General features: G+C 36.6%; 1 protein-coding gene across 2 annotated transcripts in view; it reads right to left on the bottom strand.

Annotated features, from left to right (window-relative positions):
- The window catches only part of Glra3 (glycine receptor alpha 3), a 159,629-nt gene extending 137,675 nt beyond the window's left edge, over positions 1-21,954 (bottom strand). For both annotated transcript variants that reach the window (XM_036166467.1, XM_036166468.1), the window contains exon 1: positions 21,462-21,954. In XM_036166467.1, the coding sequence (XP_036022360.1) occupies positions 21,462-21,532 (71 nt within the window). In that variant the 5' untranslated portion in view covers positions 21,533-21,954. The remainder of the gene's footprint in view (positions 1-21,461) is intronic.
- Between the last annotated feature and the right edge of the window lie 1,295 nt (positions 21,955-23,249).

The following is a 23,249-nucleotide window of genomic DNA, read 5'->3' as shown; positions in this document are numbered from 1 at the left end:
CCTTACACCTGTCAGAATGGCTAAGATCAAAAACACAGAAGACAGCTTATGCTGGAGAGGATGTGGAACAAGGGGAACTCTCCTCCACTGCTGGTGGGAATGCAAGCTTGTACAGCAACTTTGCTAGTCAATATGGCGCTTCCTTAGAAAATTGGGAATCCATCTCCCCCAAGACCCAGCTATAGCAGTGGGACCAGGACCTGTTCTTAGTGCATGAGCTGGCTGTTTGGAACCTTGGGCTTATGCAGGGACACTTCGCTTAGCCTGGGAGCAGGGGACTGGATCTGCCTGGACTGAATCTACCAGGTTGAGCTGAATGCCCAGGTGTTTCTTTGCCCTGGAGGAGATGGGAATCGGGGGTGGGCTGCGGGGAAGATGAGGGAGGCAGGAGGTGGGAGGACAGGGGAATACATGGCTGATATGTAAAATTAAATTAAATTATAAAATAAAAAAAAGAATTCAAGCCTGGTGACCTTGCTTTAGCTAGATCACTGCTATCGCATGGGTATATAAATGTAAACCTCAGAGACTGATAGAGGATTTTGACTGGAGAACTAGATGGAGAACTAGAAGAATGAGATGGAAGATAAGGAAAAGCCAGATGAGGAAGAACAAGATGAGAAAGACCAAGATGGGGCAGACCTAAGATGAGAGATTTAAGATAGAACTTAGAGGGGACAGCAGATAATTGTAGAGAGAAATCAGGTCAGAAAGAAGCTAGGCATGGGAGCAGAACTGAAGCTGTGTGATAGAAATTTACCCCAGAGGAATAAAATAGATGGACAAAAGAGCTCTGTGTACAGATTCTTTTCCCCAAAATAACTCGTGCCGTTTGTAACTCTCCTCTGGACCCCTGGAAAGAAGATTATTAAGGCTGGACCACAATAATTTTCTAAAACACAGACCATAAATCAAGGGAATGTACCACAGGCTTGCTCACTGGCCATTCTGGTGGAAGCATTTTCACAAAGGAGGTTCCATCGTCTGAAAGGATGCTGTCTAATCTGTGTTAAATTGACGTAAAAACCTACCCAGAACAATTATTCAATAAAGACAAAAATAATTATAAAATTAAAAGCAAGCAAAATGTGAACCAATAGCGAACAATATGAAGTTATTTAAATGCATGAAAATGATCATCAGAGTTAAAGCAAGCATTTGAAAAGACATTTCTTTGGGAACACAAATACATAGGATGCAGGACCAGGGACTTCTATGAAGGTGTTTTTTTAAAAAAAATTTTTGATATATTAATCCATATACAAACTTTTCTTTGGAAGAATTTCAAAATAAAGGATTATAAATAGAGCAGAGTTTGCTTAAGATTTGTGGAATAGACTTTTACAAACAAGAAAAATTGAAAAGTCTTACGTGAAAAGGTTTTTTAATACCTACACTTACTCATTTTCACCTTAAACTATTCCTAGAAAATATTCAACATGCTAAGTTCTGTTTGAGGGACTCTGGATTCTACAATAAATAAAATGAGCACAAATCATCTACCTCATAGAATTCATATTATAGTCAACCAGAGCATTATAAGCCAGAAATAAACTTCATTTTGAAGATGATATTTGTCAAGGCACTTGCTGGATTCATGAACTTTACCACATGGATATTTATTATATTTTGTTATATCATACCATATTATGTTATGAATGTATTTAAGGAGACTAGATAATGTCATGAAAAGATTAAACAAAATGGAAAAGAGAAGAAATGGAAGGCTAGAGGTGAAAAAAATCCCAGCAAGCCAAGGTGAACACGTGAGGTAGAAGGTCAACCAGTGTAGTAAGGTATCCTGGAAGCCAGTGAAAACAAAGACGTTCAAGAGGAGGAAGCAATGGGCCAGTCAGGAAGAGCTGTTATCAATCCAAGTAGATGAAAACTGAAAATTAACCATTCTATTTTTCAATATAGAGGTCAGTGTCGGCTGAATGCAGCACTGTTAGGAAGTCAGTGGAAGTCAAACTGAATGGACTTGAGAAAACATTGGAGAGCATATGACAAAAGGGCATAGCTGAAATGTAACGTCATTACAACAGTTCACAATACTGAAAAAGTGTGTCTTTTTAAGAAATCACATTTAATCAAAAATAAATTCAGTAAGACACTTGTAAAGTAGATAGCTAACAGCACATTACTATTTGAGCTATACAAAGGAATTAAAATCATTTAGAAAACAGTTTCCATAGAAGAGTGGATAGTGTGTAAATGCACAGTTTATACAAGATAAACACATTTAGCATTCAGCAGTTTTCTCACATGTGGTGGTAACCAGATAGTGTCCACTTCAATGGAGAGTAGATGTCCTTAAAATTGGTAAAAGTTTTGAGTAAGTGGGTAAAAGATAACTGTATTTGAAATGCATATACTAAAACACAGGATGGATGTAATTGCTGCTTTAAGGGGATACTCTGTGGTTTATCTGAGGCATGTACACCCCACTTTACTCAGAAGCTCATGGAAAATAAGGGAGGAGAAGAGCTGAGCTCTGTGTGCTTGGATTCTTCTCCTAAACTGCTCAAAGAGAAGTCTCCCTTATCTTTACTGTGGTAGATATGGGTTAGAAGAGGGAGAATGACCGAATTTTCCATGGAACTCTCCCTCACCTCTTTCCCTCCCCCGCCTCTTACCTTCTCTCTTACTCTGAGAGAAAGAAACACACAATAGACAAGTAAGGCAGTGTTATGCCACCATTAATAAATAATTTCCTTGTCTTGAAAAATATAAAAATCCCCAACTTATTTATACTGAGACGCACTTTCGTAAGTATGGAATGTGACCTGTAAAGAAGCTTTAGGTTCTTTAGTCATGCTAGAGAGAGGACCAGGGCAATACTGGGGAATAGTTTATCTGAAGTATTTGGATTTCTGTACTGACAACCAACCAAACCAGGCATTTCCTAAATGATTATTGAAAAAGCAAAATTAAATTCAAATAAACAGTTTGGGATGGTTTTGAAGTAAATGCCTATGGTGATTGCATCAAAAGTTATGAATATGTATTCAAGATAGTGACAATTATTGCATTAGCTGCTACAACTTCAAACCTACAAAATGGCAGATTTTGTATCCTCCCAAAAGGTCAGAGAAATATGTATCAACCTTAACTTCTATTTTTTAAAAAAGTGTGAAATACTGCTGACTTCTTAAGATGACTTGCATATTGTAGAACATTGTTAATAATTACCATGACTTTTCTCTTCCTTAGGGGAGAAATTATTTTAGTTATCTTTTCTTTTTGGCATACACACATACACAAACTTCTTCCTTTAGCCTTGGATCTCTCATCTCTTCAGGTTAGTTTTGAAATCTGCTTATTCTATATGCATTCATTTATCACACACAGCTAAGACACATGTGCACACATACCTAATCTCACACTATACACAAGGGTTTCACCATCTCCATGAATGTTGCATCTTAAAAAGGAGCAAAGGACATGCTCTGCATCTGGAATATGGAATATGGATAAGGTCCACTGAAGCTATAATAGCAACTACTCACAGTTCAGAGTGTGGCCTGATCACTGGTAACTAGGTTATGAATTTTGTTTACTAGAATCTTATTAATTATTTTACTTAAGTAGCATGCTACTTCAAATTTCCTTTGCTTGATTGAGTCAGAAGGATTACTTCTTGACTTGTCACTTACAGAACAGAGCTTATGTCATATGTATAACTCTGTCATTCACCACTGTTCATTATTGATATGTAATATAGTATATCATTGTATTCTCCACAAGACTGGAAACTTCATGTAACTTTCTTCATGGGGAATGAGATGAACAAGGAACACTAACACACTATTTGCTTTAGTTTCTAAAAAACCTTCCAATATTCTGTTTGATAAAGGGTAGGTTGCTCAAGGTGTAACTCAAGAGAATTTGGTTCTTTAGTACATACTAAATAGTTTTTTTTTTTTTTTTTTTTTTTTTTTTTAGAAAACAAGATCTTAGAAGACGATTTCATTAACATTTTGAATGACTAATGTTAAAACTGCTACATAAAATCATCAGTGAGTAATTGTCTAAGAGTGATGTCTTTGTTGTGAATTTTATCTAAAAGCATACCCCTGAGACCTAAAACATAGATAATTCGTTTAAAAAATATAAATTTCTTCTTAGCATGACCAAAGTCAATCATATACAAAACACCAAAATCTATGGTAAAAGAAAAATGTTCTTAACCTCACCAATCAGGAGCGGCCTGGACTGTCTGGGATGACTTTTTACTTATATTTTAACAATTAGTGAAATTCATCAAGGAAATACACACGGCAGAAATAGTACTAATTTATTTTAAACTTACTGATTACTGTTTCAACTAAATTTACACCAATGTATATTTTTAAAGTACATTTTAAAAATAAATCCTCAGTGCAGTAAAATTCAAGATATAAAAGCAGGATATTTTAAAGCAAAGCACTCATCTCTCAAATCCCTAATGCAGAAAGGAGATGTGCAGAGAATTTAAAATGGAATCATACTCAAAATGTGTTTTGTAAATGGCACTGAGTCAACAGAACACTGACACTCAGATTTTCATAGATATTCCCATTTGTGTGACTGTGAATGTTTATGTGAGTGATACATCGCAGGGGAAGGTGCTGTATTTAAAGTGTGTTTAAGACAGACTGAAGATATTTCTTCCTGTGGTTCAGGCTGTCTCACATCTACCTCACTATCATATTCTTTGAAGGAAGAAAAAATGACATAGACAAACCATTAATCAAATAATACCACAAAAGAATTTATGATTAAAAATGCCAAAGACATATATGTAACAACTGATATGGTATTACTAAGTTTCTCAACAATGAAAAATTCAAGGTTTTTTATTGGACTACATTCCTTTTAAGAAGTAAAAGTGAAATAAAAAAGTCACAATCAAGGATGCTCACATTATACTACAAGCTAATAATCACTCTATACTTAAACCAGCATACAGTGTTAGTAAGGAACTCCTACATCTTCCTACCTCCTCTTCTTCCCAGGACCTGACCTCCACCCCAGCCAACATCCCCTCATCTGACTTTTAAACGTTGATCTACATGTATAATTTTTGGGGTGATATGAAAATGTTTAACCCTATATATAGAAGTTGCCTACTTTAGCATTAAAATATTTTGTTTTTATTTAATAAAGCCTGTCATCTACCTACCACACACAGACTGCTTTATGATAATCGGTTGTTCATGTCAAGATGCAAACAAAACAAAAACTGAACAAAATAACTCAGGATTATGAGTGAAAATATAGCCCCAGATGTATTCATGCTTTCATGTAGCACAAATCTTAGACACGTCTTATTAATAAAAACAAACCCGGAGCCAGGTATTGGGGTGAATGCTGGAAGATCAGAGAAGCAGAACAAGCCACAGCTACCTCACCTGGCCAACTTCTCAACTGATCCTCTTTCCTCAGATTTGAAGCCTCTGTGTCCTCATCCAGAATGAATCTCAGCTGAACTGCTTCTCAAAAGCCTGAAAGCTTAACTAGCTCTAGTTCCTGGTCCTCATGCCTTATATACGTTTCTGCTTTCTGCCCTCACTTCCTGGGATTAAAGGCTCACTTCCTGGGATTAAAGGCATGAGTCACCATGCCTGGCTGTTTCCAGTGTGGCTTTAAACTCATGGAGATCCAGACAGTCTCTGCCTCTGGAATGCTAGGATTAAAGGCGTGTGTGCCACCATTTTCTGGCCTCTATATCTAGCGGCTGTTCTGTTCTCTGACCCCAGATAAGTTTATTAAGGTCACACAATATTTTGGGGAGCACAATACACCACACTTTCATGCACAGGTGTGCAATAGTATAAAGAAAGTAAAATGTTTGAAACAGGGTATCATATTTTTCAGTAGAAAGAGTAGCCAAAACTCTTGATTCTAATTAACACTGTCAGATGTTAAGCCCCTCCTTTTCAATTTGTTTTGTTTTGATGATGATCTTGTTTTTCTTTGTGAAATAGTCTTATTCCACAGTCCCGACTGACCTTCTTCCGGCCAGCCTCCCAAATTCTGATACTAGAGGTGTGCCCCGCACCTGGACTGCCTATCATCTTGGACAGAGTGAACAGTTGTCCTTTGTTGTTATTGTTGTCCTTAGACAGGAGAGCCTCATGTGGCAGTCATTAGGAAAAACAAGCAGCTGGTGTTAATCAGATGGCATGAGTTCTACTCATGGCTTTGCCACCCAGATTCTTAGGGCCTAATGCGGACCTTCCCCTCTGACCCTCGGCCTCCTCCTTCGTAGTGGCCATGAAGGAGGCCCTGAAGGAGCTGCCGCAATGCTGGCCCGAGCGAGCAGCTCCTCACCGCAGTGCCGCAGAAGGAGCAGAACTGCATTTGTAGTTACTTGAGCAGCCGTCACTCATCTGCTTTACTACTATTCATATTTATCTCTGCTGATAACCTGACCTCCTCCTTCCCAAGAACAACTGGCCATTCAACTGTCTTAATTATAAAATTACAACCTCTCGCGTCTCTATAGCCCATGACGGACGCACCTAGCCTAACATCCGTTTTAGTTCCAAAGACTTCATCTCTTGTGCTTCAGAAATTGACCCTTTCAGCTCTGGCTCTCACATCCCGTCTTCACCTTTGTCAGACTCTTTGCTCACTTTTTCTCCTTACCTTCTATTGCAAAGCATTTCCTTATTCGTGGACTTCTTTTCCATAGACAAGGGATGCAAACCTTCCATTTCTAATCTAGTAAGTTTTCCTTACATGTCCTATACAGTTTTAGGTGCATGACAGAACTGGGGAAAGGTTCTGAGTGGTTCCATCCATTTCTTGCCTCTACCATTACCTTCTTGTAGGAGGGAATGGGGGGTGGATGGGTGAGGGATGACTGGAGGGTTGGGAAGAGGGAAGAGGGAAGAGGAGGGTCTGTGATTGGTATGTAAAATGAATAAAAAGCTCCTCAATAAAGAAAGAAAAAATAATACAATAAAATCAATAGAAATTAAGAGTAAAATAAAGCTATCAAGAACTCTCTCTTTTGGCTCTTTTCATTTTTTTTCTCATCTGTATGCCACGATGGATTGCATGTATGTTATGCTAATGCCCATAGTCAGCCCCCAGTGTATGTGATGTCTCATGGGACTAGAAGAGTCCATAATCCAGAGTTCTACATGAACCACCAGGCTTTTCACTTACAGCAATTGAATGTATACTGTTAATATGGAAGTGCTGTAAGCTCTGCCTCAGAATACTTGCTATGCAATCATGCATACTTTCAGATCTATAATCACTTCTGAGGTTTTCCAGTAACTGAGAAAGTCATGGATATCAGTTCTCTTTCTCAGTCCCCTTCTATGTGTGTGTGCATGAGTGCATGTGTTCGTGCATGTGCTCATGCATGTGTTCATGCATGCATGCGTGTGTGTGTGTGTGTGTGTGTGTGTGTGTGTGTGTGTAACTTAATTTACAAGCCTTCTCTACACAACTGTTACTTTTATTTATATGCTACTTTTGTCAGGGTGTTATCATTTACTATTGTGTGTGTGTTTGTGTGTGTGTGTGTATGTGTGTGTGTGTTTGTGTGTATGTGTGTTTGTGTGTATGTGTGTGTATGTGTTTGTGTGTGTGTGTGTGCGCGCGCGCGTATTATCCTATGTTACTCTCTGCTTCCCATATGCAATTAGCTATAAAGTTTTTCCTCCTACTTTATATATGTGGTCCCCTTTTTAATTTTAGAATATTTTATTGCATTGAGCATAGTTTAATTCCTCTAAGACTCAGTTTATCCCTTTCTAATGGTGAAATCACATTCTTCTCAATTTTCTTTAGTTTTTTTTTTGTTTTTTTTTTTTTTGAGAGAGATACCTGAACCTCAATCTGATCACGCTTCCTATGGGTCCATAAATTCTTCTTTCTCTAGTTAAAGACTGAGTTCCACAAGGCAGAATCTCTAAACCTAGTACTCTAGTACATTAAGATTCTTCCAAAAAAAAGTGAATATGCAATTTCTGTATTTAGTGTACTGCCTAGAACTTGATACTTGACTAGAAAATGGGAACATTTGAACTTTGGGATTGTTTCTAAAATTGGGCTTCCTCTTTTATTCTGGTTTGTCCTACATCTCAAGGAAGCAATGCCATGTCAAGGACAGCAAAAGGAAAGGCTAGAAGGGTTTGTAAAAAGCCCCATGCTAGTCTTGGTGTTCATGCATCCTCAGATTTTCTTTTTTCTTTATTTTTAATTAAAAATGTTCATAAAATATATTTTGATTATATTCCTTACTCTCTACATACTCTGTTTTTTTCCACTAAAAAAATTGTGATAGAAAACTGGGTGTGGTGGTGTACACCTTTAATTCCAGTACTTGAGAGGCAGAGACATGTGGGTCTGTATAAGTCTTAGGATATCCTGGTCAGCACAGAGAATTCTAGACTATGGGTACCTAAAAAGATACTGTCTTTAAAAGTGACAGAAATATAACTCCCTTAAATTGATATTATTCAGCACCTTGAATTCCTTAAAATTAATCCCATCTGAACTAAAATAATGATTTTTTTTTGCTATAACTAAATAATTCTATGACTACAGTGGATGTTAGTTATAAAATAGATTTTAGAAGGCAGGCCATTTATGTCAAACAAATATGGAGTCATTGCTACAATGCTCAGTAAATTTCTGCTAAAGAAAGATTTTCACATTTTGATCATGTCAATGTAAAAAACATATTCTATAGATGCACACAGCTGTATACATTACACTTTAAAGGCAGCATTGTTGAAAAAAAATCACTCAGTCCATAGAAAAGTCACCAAGCCTCTCATTACAAGAAAGGAAGTCTGACCTAGAGTATTGTCTCCACATTTCTTGTTTGGATGTATACTCACAAACGAATTCAGAGATCAGACAAAATGTAAGACTTGCTATTTTTGAAAGAAAAAGTCTAAAATAAGCTAGCTGTTTCTAAGGAAAGCTTATGATTTTACACTGCATTCAGAGCTTAGATCTTAATTTTCTCAGGTCTTTGATATATTTTTATATCCATTAAACTTTTCCATTATAGGCTCAGCTGTGTGTTGACATATATGAAAACATGAGACATGCACAGAAAATGATAAGAACTTCGAGTTTTTTAAGTAAAGTAAAATTTGAGTTTTATATTATCTGAGTTAAGGAGAAATATTTGGGCTAGAAATAAGATTCAAGTCTACTATAATCTTGGAGAGACCAGCAGAGATCTGCAGTAGAATCTCTGTCTTTGATGATACTCATGGTGTAAGATTTTCAGGAAGAAGGAAATACCCTAAATCCCAAGGGCTTAAGGGAGAAAAGAAGGATTCAAAAGTCTTTTCAAGTATCTTAAGATCCTTACAAAGCAACGACTTGAAGAAGAGTAAGATGTACAGGAGTCTAATCTATATAATCCTTGCTGCTTCTATTTTTCCCACCACATGAAATAAGAGGCAAAAAAGGACACAAAGAAGTTCATGTATTTGTATAAGACAGCAGGATGTGCTGCACAAGGAAGGGTTCTCTAGTATGCCAGCAGACAAAGGAGAAATCTCTCATTAAAAGGTCATTGAATAAATAGTAGATATACCATTCAATGCATCTTAGCATTATTATTAGCAAGGAAGTAGTTTCTAAAGTAACTCTGTTTAAAAGTTCTCAGAATTAGGATTACCTGACATATTTCCAATTTTTAACTCTGGCCAAGAAAATAATCATTTTTTAACATTATGAAAACCCGTAAACCTATGTGCAATTGTGTGTATGTGCGTGTGTGCGTGTGTATGTGTGTGCGTGTGTGTGTGTGTGTGTGTGTGTGTGTGTGTGTGTGTGTGTGTACATGGGTATGTGTCTCTGTGTGTGATGTGTATCATAAATCTATTTGCATGCAGGTTTCTTTGGGTATGGATGTGTGTACATGTGTATACTTACCTGCGAATTCCACAGGAAAATGTTGGATGTTGCCCCATCAGATGCCACAGTGTGTTTTTGGAACAGGGTCTATCACTGGGTTGTAGATCTCATCAATTTTGTGAGATTTTCCGGGTAATAAGTTGTTGAGGTCATACGTTTCTTGCTCCCTAGTGCTGGGATTACGATCAAACAACCACACATTGTTTTACAGTGGCCCTATAGACAGAACTGGGATCCTCTTCACTGCTCAGGAAGCACTGGCTAAGCCACAGCGCAACTCCCTTTTCTTGATTTTTTTTTTTAAATTACCAATAATTAAAGTTCACTCCTTAAACTTCATATACACAAAGTAAACAGATTGTAAGTGGTAGGACTCAACAAATACATACAGCGAACAAATGCCAATGAATTAGCTTTTCAGAATATGATCTTCCCTTACAATCAAGGAAGGCAAATAGCACATTTTGTAATAGAGAAAACATTATTTTAAAAAGCACTTGCTGATATCCTACAGATCTTGCAGGAGAGGGTCGTCCCAAAATAGCATAATGCATGCATTTATTTAAAAGAAAATGGGGGCCCCTGTGGTTAAAATGTCACTGTGAAGCTAACTGTACCTCCATTTTTTTCCCTGAAACTTTGTCCATGCTAATGAAGCAGCTTCCACTTGAAATGGTCCTCGCTCCATCTGGAGCTCTGCATCCACTTAAAATTTCCCTTTTCTTTAGAAAGACTTTCTGTTTGTTTCTATACTCAAAAAGTATGGTTTTGCTTTTTTTTAAATGTTTGTAGCTATTACTACTTTTGGTAGTTATCCATGGTTAAATTTTCAGTGATTATTGACAATAAATAGTTTCTTGGAACTAAATATTTATATGCATATAAATAAATAGATTAAAAGAAGAAACATATCCTATGCTATCAGCATTTTTCACTTCATCTAGGGACTTGGAAACAGGCCAGTGACTGATCTGAGAGCTATAACAGAGACAACAGAAATTTAAGTGTGACCTTCAATATGTTAATTAACAATTGATTAGTACCTAGCTTGTGTTCAGGGTGGTCTCTGGTTTATGTTTCTTATTTCCACTGCAGATGCATTAACAAAAGTAAATGAGGGGTTAGGGCAACAGTGTAGTCAGTAAATCATGTGACATCCAAGTACAAGGGTCTGAGTCTGAATCCCTAGAACTTTTCCATATAAAAAGGCCAGGTGTGGTGGCAGACATCTGCAATCCTAACAGTACAGAAACAGAGACAAGACCTCAAGGTTCATTGACCGGCCAACCCAGCTAATCTTTGAACAATTACAAAACAACTCTCCCTCAATATATAAAGTAGATGATGGCTAACATGACACCCGTTGTCCTCTGCTCTTCAATACATGCATACATTCACTCACAGACACAAAGACCAATGACACTAAATGATAAAAAGTCAAAATTGATCTAAACATCTATCCCATGAATGAGATTGTGCTTTATGCTTTGCTGGCACTTGAAAGGGAAACTGTTACAAGAGGTTTCATGCAATAGAGAAGGGCAGGCAGGGATGATCCTCAGCAGGAACAAGGTAGGCACAGGTAAGGGAATGGTGGGGAAGAGAAAAAGTTAAGACATTTTCTGGAAATTCTTTTCGGTGAAAGGATGGAGAACAACATACCCAGTAGTAAATAGTATCACATAAGAATATGAATGAATGAAATTATTACTCTAAACCCCTCACCAAATATCCTCTTGAATGGTGAATGAAAAAGATAACATTGTCTATGGCCATGCTTGAAGAGAGTGGTCTTTTTGAAACTGTTAATTTACTTTTAGGACAAGTAAACAAAACACAGGACTTCTGACCAGAAGTCACAGAGACCTGTTTGTGTGAAAGACATTCATGTAAGTCATGGAGAGAGACGAGGAATAAGTCACTGTCTTTGTTATAAATGAATTTACATTTTGAGTATGGGTCATACTCAAACATCCACCATGCCAGGAGACACATGGCATTGGCACCTGGAAGAGATGTCCTCACTGAGACGAGAGATGAGATTAGAGGTGGTTTCCTTGAGAAGGTGACATAAAATGCGGAGAATTTAGCCAGACGAAGAGATGGAACTCACATTTCCCCCCACTCATTTCATGGAGGAAATGGGATATCATTTCACTGTGTTCTGCCTGTTTATCTTCTTCCAGGCTCACACTTGAAGCCTTATTAGGAAAGTCTGAACATGAAATTTTTTGCAAGTCAAACATCATTGCTGATTCTTCACATGCTACTGATAATTCATATTTTCTTCTACTTTTTCTCTTGCTAGAATTTTCTATGAATAAGTTGTAAAATTTTTGTTATAGCTATACTTTGCTTTCTGTATTTACATAACGGGACTTTCTAGGGCAAACACCAACACTAACTACCGGGATTCTGTTTTATAAGGGCATTATAACTTTACATATGAGATTTCACATGTGCTTAATGCCAATATGAAAACCAAAATTCTAACTTATAAAAAAGAAATACAGCCTGGTGGTGGTGGCACATACCTTTAATCCCAGCACTTGGGAGGGAGAGGCAGGAAGATCTCTGTGAGTTTGAGGCCAGCCTGGGCTACAGAGTGAGTTCCAGGAGAGGTGCAAAGCTACACAGATAAACCCTGTCTCGAAAAACCAAAAAAAAAAAAAAAAAAAAAAAAAAAAGAAAAAGAAAAAGAAAAAGAAAAAAAAAACAGTAAGTTACAATGTTCCTTCATAATCATATGTAGATAAAATTATGACAGACATCCAATAGTGACATTTGTTGTCACTTAAAATATATTTGTAGAAAGCCTAACAGCTTCTTAAAACCATATTTTTATGAAAAGAGAAGGTGCTAATCCTTGCCACTTTGTTTTTAGAAATACTTAATGTTAAACAAAGTTGGTAGTTAAATTACACAGTTTGTTTATTGTCAAAGCTGCAAATATGTAGTAATGCAAAATAAGCAAAAACATGCTTTATTTCTCAGTTATGATTCCAGGTGATATAACTGTACAACTTTAGCATAAGAACTATCACAACATGGTGGCAATCATTATACTATGGCTTATCAGTAGCCCAAAGAAGCTAGGCAGAATTTTTTTACTTGTACAGGGATTTAAACTGTTAGTATTAATACATGAGTATAAGCACGTAGAGTACATGAGCAAGAGATATACAATGTGTCTATAGCATAATAGTTTCATGGAGTATGGTTAGAATAGTACATAGAAAATGATACTTAAAAAAAGCAATAATAAAAATATCTGAGAAATAATAATAATATTTTAAAAAATTGTAAAATAATTTGTATTGCATTACACAACAAAATTTCAAGTCCCCATGGAATAAAAACAAACAAATCCATTACTAGCCTCTAGATGTTTCCAATGTCTATATGTATTTTTTTACCTTGTCTCACAGTAGGTAATATTTTCTAATGGTAATTTGTTTGATTATATGTCTTATATGAGATACTGAATACAAAATTTGCTTTTTATGTCATATGGTAGATAAGCAGATGCCATATCAGGATCTTTTATTGTTTGTTGAGTTTCTACTACTCCGTGTATAATATTGAATTAAATGTTAGGGAGGCATTGTTCAGAAATGAGTCCATCCTTGAGGAACCTATAATTTTTAAGGTGAAAGAAAAATTGATGAAACTAAAACACAAATATGAAAGTGATACTTTGTGTGTAAAGTGACTGACTGTCAAAATGTAGGTTTTGCACCCTAGAAAGAAAATGCAGACATTATTGCACACATTTTAATTCAAATCATAGAAGGGTCCAGGCAGAACTTCCAAAGCAATATTAACCTGGAGTTCTTGAGCTTCCTGCATGGAACAACAGATTGGAAACTGGTCCTGATTCAAATCATGATTCAGATATAGCAGGAACTTCATCTAAAATGTAAAATATCTAAAAAACAAAAATAAGTAAATAAAACCTAAACTCAGAGTCTAATATTTACATGTGTGTACATAGGGAAATCCAGCTTACTTTGGATAGCAGACATAGAATAACCTTTTTAATTTTTATTACTAAATTATTTAACAAATATATTTTATCATTTCCTAAAAAAGAAGTCTAAATGTGGAGAATTTTTGAATCTTCGGGAATGGCCTTTCATTGTAAACATTTGTCAGATGTTCTCAGAGTTAGGTAGGAGTTGGATGGCCCAGTTACCATCATGGCAAGCCTAATATACTACTCTAGCCATACGTTTGTAATGCTATCAGAACTACTTCAAGGTTTGCTATATTTGATGTAGGAAATACACATGGTTGCATGCCCTCACCAATTGCCTTTGAAATTCTCCCATCCATTAACACTGTAATAGAACCAATACACTTAACTTTCATGTCATTTTTAACTGCACCCCCAAGGCTACTACTGTGGATTAAATTGACTGTGAGTTACCAGTTCTCTTACTTTCACCAAAGGAATGTCTAGCATGGAGATTTTGCATTTCAGAAATATTCCTTGTTGGGGGCCACATCTACTGATCAGTTTCTTTTTCTGATGGCACCTGAGGATTAAAACCCTAATTCTGGAAAATGCATGTGGTTGGCATGCAGTTTCAGCATGGGTTTACCTCTGCATCTGAACCGCTCAATAGATTCACACACTTGGTTGGTTCTTTCATAGAATTCCCGCATCCAATCCAAAACCAGATGGGGCAGCTCATTATTCCCCTTTCCTGGCTACTTCTCCAAGCAAAACAAGGCTACAAGTTGTACCATTCTTGAATGAGAGGCAACAAAACAAAGACAACCAAGGAATAATCACATCATGGTTCTATGCAGACATGTGCCAGTATCAGGTGTTTTTAGTGAGCATTTGTAGTCTAAATAGAAAAAAAAAATCATATGGAGAAGAAATAGAGAGAAGCTTGGTGGGACAAGCAGTGGGGATCCATTATGTATTTCACATGATATAAGAGATCAAAGCTAAATGTTTTCTAATTGCACCATGCTCTGTGTTCCACACTCATTGAACATATGTGTATTTTTCATTCTTTCTTGTTTTTGTCTTTTTTTAAATTTTTTTTCTCTCTCATACATTACATACTGACCACAGTTTTCTCTCCCTCAATGCCTCTCAGTTCTCCCTGGGCACCTCTTCTCTACACCAGATCCACTTCTTTATTTAACTTCAGAAAAGAGCTGGCCTCCCAGGGATATCAACTGAACACTGCATAACAAATTACAATAAGACTAGGCACAAACCTCCATGTCAAGGCTGGATGAGGCAACTCAGTATGAGTAAAAGCTGTATGTGTGTAATTTGTATGTGTATACACATGGATGTACACACACACACACACACACACACACACACACACACACACAAAAGTGAAGGTACATAGACCTGAGTCTGGAGCTCTTGCCTTTTTAACTGGTGAGCCATCTTTCTGCCATATATTTGTATTGTTTATACCTTTTATGTATGTTTTTTGTATTCTTTTTTATTAAGAAATTTTTTCATTCATTTTACACACCAATCAAAGATCTTCCTCTTCCCTCCTCCGCCCTGCCAGCCTCTCCTTCCCAACTCACCCCCCACTCTCTCCCACAAGAAGGCAAGACCTCTCATGTGGAGGCACATGCAGTTGAGGCAAGTCCAAACCCTTCCATGTGCATCAAGGCTGTATGAGGTGACCCATCATAGGTAGTGGGCTCAAAAAAGCCCCCTCATGCACCAGGGATGGATTCTAATCCTACCGCTAGGGGGCCTCCCAAGCTGATCAAGCTACACAACTGTCTCTCCATGCAAAGGGCCTAATCCAGTATTCTTTTTATGTACATTGCTAAAATATACATTGGTAGGATTTAAACTACTGCACATCCGTACATACCTGAGGGATGGCAGGACACAAAGATTGCATCTCAACTTCAAACATTCTAAACCACTTCAGTGGCCTCTGTCTAAAAATGGCCCAAACGTTTTGTGCGATTCTAATATTTAAGTCAAATTTTTTGAAGAAAAAAACAAATTGCAGTTTCTAAATTATAAAGCAAGGCTACATGAAAAGATTTTTTTCTTGAGAATTCACTAATATCAGTATTTACATCTTGTTTTTAAATTTCTGTACTGAAGATTGAACATAGGGCTTATGCTTATTCTTATGTTTACTATAAAAGTGTTCTACTGACGGGCGGTGGTGGCACACGCCTTTAATCCCAGCACTCTGGAGGTAGAGCCAGGCAGATCTCTGTGAGTTCGAGCCAGCCTGGGCTACCAAGTGAGTTCCAGGTAAGGCGCAAAGCTACACAGAGAAACCCTGTCTTGAAAAACCAAAAAAAAAAAAAAAAAAAAGTGTTCTACTATTAAGCTATGTCCCAGCTTTACTTTATTTATTTTACATCTATCTATCTATCTATCTATCTATCTATCTATCTATCTATCTATCTATCTATCTATCTATTTATTTTAGTTTTGAGACAGGGTCATGCTCTGTGGCCCAGGAAGGCCTTGAATTTTTAGTCTTTCTTTCTTATGCAACCCAAGTAGCTCAAATTACTGGAGTTTGCCACCATGATAGATTAGATTCTATTATCAACTTTTAGATTACATGCATGTTTTTACACCGGGTCTTGTTATGTTAATTTGGCTGACCATGAATGAACTCTCTTGAGTAGCTAAGGCCACGTGAATGACACTGCACCCAGCCATTGCCTATAATTTTGAAGGAAACTCTGTCTCTTGAAGAGAGAGATACATAACTATTTTGATCCAAGTCCCAGTCTAACACTATCTCTACAATAGTAACTACTGAGTAATAATTAAGTCAATTGCACCTAATTTTATTCATATTCCATTGCATTGCATTTACCTCCCTACTAGTGAGGGCTTATTATTTATGTTTATTGACATGTGTGTGTGTGTGTGTGTGTGTGTGTGTGTGTGTGTGTCTGTGTGTCTGTGTTTCTGTAAGTTTTTATGTATTGGAACATGTACATTCCACAGCACATTTGTGGAAGTCAGAGGACTTTTAGGAGTCCGTTCTCCCCTTTTATCATGTTGTTTCTGTGATTATAACTTGGGTCATATGACCTAGCAACAAGCACCTTGACCTGAGCCGTCTCTCCATCCCTAAAGTTGTATTATGTATAATTAAGCTTAGTTACTATGTATTGTTAATAATTAAGCAAAGAGAATATGATCATAGAACATACACTATGATTTTTTTCTAGTAACTTTGTCAATCACCATTCCTTAAATATGGACTGTATAACTGTACAACTACCTATTCAAAATATTCTTCTCTGATCATTGAGCAAGTATTTGACATGACTGATCCAGAACAACTACCAGACTATCACTAGCTTTGCTGACTCAAGTTTCAGAAAACAGTTTGTATGTTTCTTGACACTTGGTCCCACTCTCTCTTCTGTGCTTTAAGTCTTATGCTTAGGAAGGTAATAGTTCCCCAGTCAAGCATAGCTAGCCATGCTTGGCACACAAACACATGCACAGAATTTGGTGAGTGAATCCTACTGAAATTCTTAACGTTATACATAGGAACACAATTGTTAATTGGCATACCTTGGTACAGAGTTCTATGAATAAAAAGAAATTAATTTTATAGAAGAAAGGGTTGTTTTATAAACTGCAACATAGATAGACTGGAATGCTGGGCTATGATTCATCTCTATATAATTTTTCATTCAAAAGCAGAAGACTCACATATGTGAAGTGGAATTTCCTAAAACTATAAAAATTATTGAGACTGTGTTACCTCATGTAATGAACCATAAGTTTATTCTTTGATATATAGTACTTTTCTGTGTGTTACATAAGAAAACAGATTTCCCCAGAAAAGCCACTTAAAAATATTGTTCTCACCTTCTAGAGCATAATAAAAAATCAAAACCAAAAATTTTAAGTGACAAAATATTTTGGTAGATTTCAACGTAATACATTAAGACATGTTTACTTCTCATTAGCATTGATCTCTGAAGTTTACACAGTCAGGTTTAGCCACAAAATGTTATGATTTATTCAAGTAGCAAGCCTCTATTGGTTCTATAGCTGAGCAGTGGTGGCGCATGCCTTTAATCCCAGCACTCGGAAGGTAGAGCCAGGCGGATCTCTGTGAGTTCAAGGCAAGCCTGGGCTACCGAGTGAGTTCCAGGTAAGGCGCAAAGCTACACAGAGAAACCCTGTCTTAAAACAAAACAAAACAAAACAAAACAAAAAATGAAATGGGGTAGTCTGTGGTCCACCACATTAAAGAAAATTTTGTTACTGGTTTTATGTTTTGGCATTTATTCTGCAAGTCCTTCTTAATCATCACTTATCTGCATTTCAAAGAGAGCTGAACAGTGATGTTTTGTTCCTGGTTTTATTAAGATGAAAACTAAAACTCATAAAAAAGTACTTAATAAAACAGCAATAATTTAGCAAAATGAAAAAGCTCTAACACCTTCAATACTTAAAAATTAATATTCTATGTCTATACAATTTTGAAACATAAACTTATTTAAAGATCCATCTTCTTTAAAATATCCCAAGCCTGACATGTCTTCCTCATAGATCTAATTGCATTGTGGTAATAAATATTTTGTTCTGATAACTTTGACTGATTTTAATAAACTTATTTACCAAATGCAGAAATCTTCTGAATATAAAAAAAAAAAAAAACCTGTAGTCTTGCAACAGTCATTAAGGACCGCATTAGACATGCTTATAATATCTTATCATTAATCTAGTTATTTATTAGTAAACAAGAGGAACTTAGATGTCACTTATAGGAATAGAATTAGGTACAATTGCTTTGGGAACATGGCAGCATCTACCAAATTTTAATATACTCATCTAACCATACTCATGCCTGCCTTATGATCCAGCAATTCTTCCAGAAAAAGATCTTAGAGCTGGCATACACAGCACACACACACACACACACACACACACACACACACACACACACATCACATCACATCACAAGATGTTCAAGGATATTCATGGTAAATGTTCAAGGATATTCATGGTAAAATTATAATAGCCCAAACTAGTCCATGAATATAGCTTGTGAGTTCATTAAGAGAGCCATGGGTAAGTTGATTGTCATGTGGTCATACAAGGTACACCCATACTTTAATGAGAGTAAGTTCCTACTACATACAGTACCATGGATAATCATACAGGCATAGTGTTCTGAAAAACGAATTGGTTGAAAATTATTCTTTATTTATAATGTGCAAGAAAAACACATTTGTGGCATAAATGCAAGAAAAACATACTTGTGTCATAAATTAGGATAGCAATTACTTTAGGAAAAGGTGATGTCTTTGAAGGGGGAGATGGAGGTGGTGGCTGGTGTGTGCATCTATGTGGTATTGACTGATACTTCTAATTCCTGGTCTGTGATTTATTCACCTGGGTATGTTCCCTTTATGAAAACCTTATCTAAATTTTATGTATATGTTTATTTTAGAAATATGTATACTATTTAAACAAAACTCTTAAAAATCTTAAAAAACCTGTAAAATTATTTGAATCAGAACTTTATAAACTATTTTTCTGTTTGATTGGTGCTCTTGCTCCTATATTGCCCTGGAAAGAGTTTGCTAATATATAATTATGTTGTCATAGTGATTGCTGCTGTTCAATGGGACTGTGAACTGACTATAGCTAACAGGAAAAAAGTACATACTTCAAATCAATATCTTCACTTTTCCTTTTCTAGTAATAGGATACAAGTAGATTTAGTTAACAAAGAATAATTTCCATGAAGGCATCATACATCATTTTCAATAAGGTAATCTTTCATTCCTATGGAAATCTTTTAAGGCCAACCACTAAGAGTGAAAATACCTATTTTTTTGTATGTTATTAAAGTTTTCACAGAACAATGACCTAATCTCATCTAATTCCTATTTAGGATAAAGTTTTCCCAGACTTTGAAAAGAAAGAAAATTGATGAACAATGGAAGTAATAAAATAGCTCTTTATTGGTAGGATGTCTTTTTCTAAGAATTTATGATTAGATTGTTCTTTTAAATTTTTTAACCATTTAATGTTATTGAGGATAAATTATAATTATCACATTAGCTTTTTGTAAATTTCAATAAAAATATCACAAATCTGAGCACTCAATGATGAAGAATTTATATCTAGTTACAATAAAAATATTGTGATGAATTGTCATTACACAAATTTTAGTTCATTGACTAATACAACTCAATTACTGACATATAATTTAAATCAAATAAACACTTTTGCTTTTTAAAAATGCATAGTATCACCTTTGATATAAAAATTATAAATGATTGTAGTAGAAAATATCATGGAAAAATGATCAGTTTATTGTAATCTGAACTTTGTTCCACTTTCCATGACATTTTCATACTCTTGATATGTTCCCTATATAGAAAACCTCTGTCAATTGAAAATTACAGAAACTTGTAAAAATCATATTAAAATCCTTTTCACTGAAAATACTGTGATTTCAAGCCCTCAATATAGAAGGCAGTCAACATTTGGACAAAATGTAATTTTCGTCTCAATCATTTCAACTATTACATACACAGGCGTGCCAGAACAATATGACTTCATGTAAGGCAGCTCAGGAGAGCCATACCTTTTAAGGTGGCCAAAAGAATAAAATGAGATTTACTAGCATAAGAAAGATTTCTTATACCAGATGGAAATCAGAATATGCTTAACGAACACAGTTGTTCTAGCTCTTTAAGTTTGGAATGCTTGAAAAGGGTGTCAGCCATTAAGTGAAAATCCCACAGTAATTATGAGACAATTGTAACCTAAAATTAATGTTGCTAGTTTTAAAAATCTATCTGAACAATCTTGCTTTCATACAGCGTTTGACTAACAATGGGATCTCAAGTATCTGAACTCTCACATAGCTTCTCTTAGTTAGTCTCTTCTAAGTAACTGTAAAGTAGAAAGCCTAGCTAACATGATTGGGACATAGTAAAAAAATGTCATATCACAACAATTTTACAAGTTGATAGGCCTTTTATGCTGCTTGCTTCCAAATGACAACTGTAGGCATAGAACATATCTGATGTTTTATTAATGATTTTGCCTTCATGTATTGAATTAGGTCACTGCAAAGTAGTACCTTAAAGTCCCTGTTTTAACTCAATCTCTGCATTCATTAAAAATGACATTTCTCTGATCCATAAGTGCCTATGTTTTATATTTTTCTTTCTAATTTAATGATGCCTCATTTTTGAATTCTTAATGTTTTGCAACTTTTTAAAAGAAATTAACATTCAGAACACACAACTCACCATTCCAAAGAGTACTCTAAGAGAAATATATGAGAAGGAAAAACATGTATATTTTTTAAAACATTAGATTTTAAACAGTAACGTAGGAAGTGTTCAGTTACTTAAATACACACACAGTCAGTGAAAATAACAGAAAATTACACGTTTCTAGAGGTCTCAGTAGAGGCTCTTTTAAACAGAAAAATGTGATTTAAGCGACAGGTTCAGTAAGTCAGTACACAATCACACATTTCTCAGCTTCCTCATTAACAAGTGGTTGCACTGGCTTATTGAGCTCTTAATGAGACTGTTAATGTAAGTGGACTTACCTCAGTAGCAGTGCGGCTTCCCAGAAGTAAAATCCAGAAACTAGTGTCCGAAAGTGTCTCACGTGGGCCATGATACAGAGCGATATTCACAATCCTGGAAAGAGTCTTATCCAAGGCATGAGGGACCAGAGAGGCAGATATGAAAACGTGCCATCTAACCCCTTCTGGGGCTGGTAGATACAAACGCTTGGAAGGCTTCAGCACCTCAGACAGCTCCCGCAATACTCCGAAGCCCTCTCTTTCCAATACTTGATGTTTCCCTGGACCCTTCCTCTGAGCACAGAGCTACAAATGTACGTGCGTGTGATTTCACAGCGAAGCCATAGAAATGAGTGAGACTGAGAAGATGCGTCAGGAGTGCCTACGTCCTGAGCAACAGTTCCCCAAAGCTTTCAGCAGGAAAGGACCAGCCTTCTTTTGGCTCTGTCTCACTGGTGGAAGAATAGCAGCGTCAAAATTGGGAATGCTGCTCCATCAGGTCCAAGCGCCGGAATCTCGCTCTCCACCTTTGAAAAAAAAAAAAAAAAAAAAAAAAAAAAACCACCAAGCGCGGCAAAGACAGGCGGGGGCGGGGCCAGAGGACTTGTCCTTCCCGCCAATCACAGCTGCACAGCGGGACAGAGTGACAGACCACTTACCAGGCAAGGGAGTGCTCAGCCTTTCGCCCCTTAAAAAAGGAAGGGGCAGTGTCGAATTGGTGCAGAGCCTACTAGGCTCCTGGAGGGAGTGGAGAAGGAAGCCTCTGGGATGAAAGGGGGGGATTCAGCGGTTCCCAGGATTAGGGGGCAGAACTCCGTGGGGATGTTCCCTCCTTCACGGAAAAGGCACGATTTAGTGAAGAAGGCTTACACTGTAATGCTAGAGTGAACCCACATCCTTGAAAAAGGCTTGGGAAGCTGGGTATGTGGTGCACATGCGGAGCAGAATCAGTGTGTTCTAGAAGCTTCTGATGAGCCTGGCCAGCTTGCAGGCAGTTAATTGACTTCAGCGCTGATGAGCCTTCTGAAAAGAGAAAGGGGTGAAGTCTCCTAGAGAGACATCACTGAGACACCCCACCCCCACCCCCCGTGGGCGCCCCAGATTTCCAAGGTTCCCGGTGATTTTAAAAGGAGGAGCTAGCATATAGTACTAATTGATTTATCTCCTCTTTCATCATTCAGAGCTCAGTCTGTCTGTTTCCTCCATGCTCCATTCTTCCTCTTTCTTCTTCCCATTCAACTAGCACTAGTGTGTGTGTGTGTGTGTGTGTGTGTGTGTGTGTGTGTGTGTGTGTGTTTATGTGCGCGTGCATGCTTGTGCGTGTGTTTCTGTGAGAAATAGAGAATCTGTGTTGGCTGTTGGCCAGTATCGAAATGTTCACCTCTTCTGGCTTATTCAGAAGTCCATCGGGAATTTATTCTGAAAGCTCTCCTTTCAACTCTTAACTTCTTCAACAGCTAAGCAGCATATTAAGAAATGTATTCTTAACCTATCTTACAATATTTTTCATAGTTGAATTCAAAGGGTAGCTCACAATTTAGGTGCCTCTGCAACACTCCATTTAACTGGACATATTACAAGTGTCCATGTGCTAAAATAAGTTGCAGTAAATATTCTTTAGGCTGTCCTACTTATTAGACCATATTATTCTCATCCAGTCAAAATAAGAGTTTTCTGAATTTATATCTTTACTTTAGAAGACATTTTTCAAGTGACTTTTTAAGTTTAAATCATAAACTAAGAGAAGACTCATGTTCATACCACTCTTTTTTATAGCTGTATTACATTTGTATATGTGTATACATGCAC

Source organism: Onychomys torridus, chromosome 17 (genome assembly GCF_903995425.1).
Source record: "Onychomys torridus chromosome 17, mOncTor1.1, whole genome shotgun sequence".
NCBI classification, from domain to species: Eukaryota; Metazoa; Chordata; class Mammalia; order Rodentia; family Cricetidae; genus Onychomys; species Onychomys torridus.
This window is presented reverse-complemented; position numbering and strand designations above follow the sequence as displayed.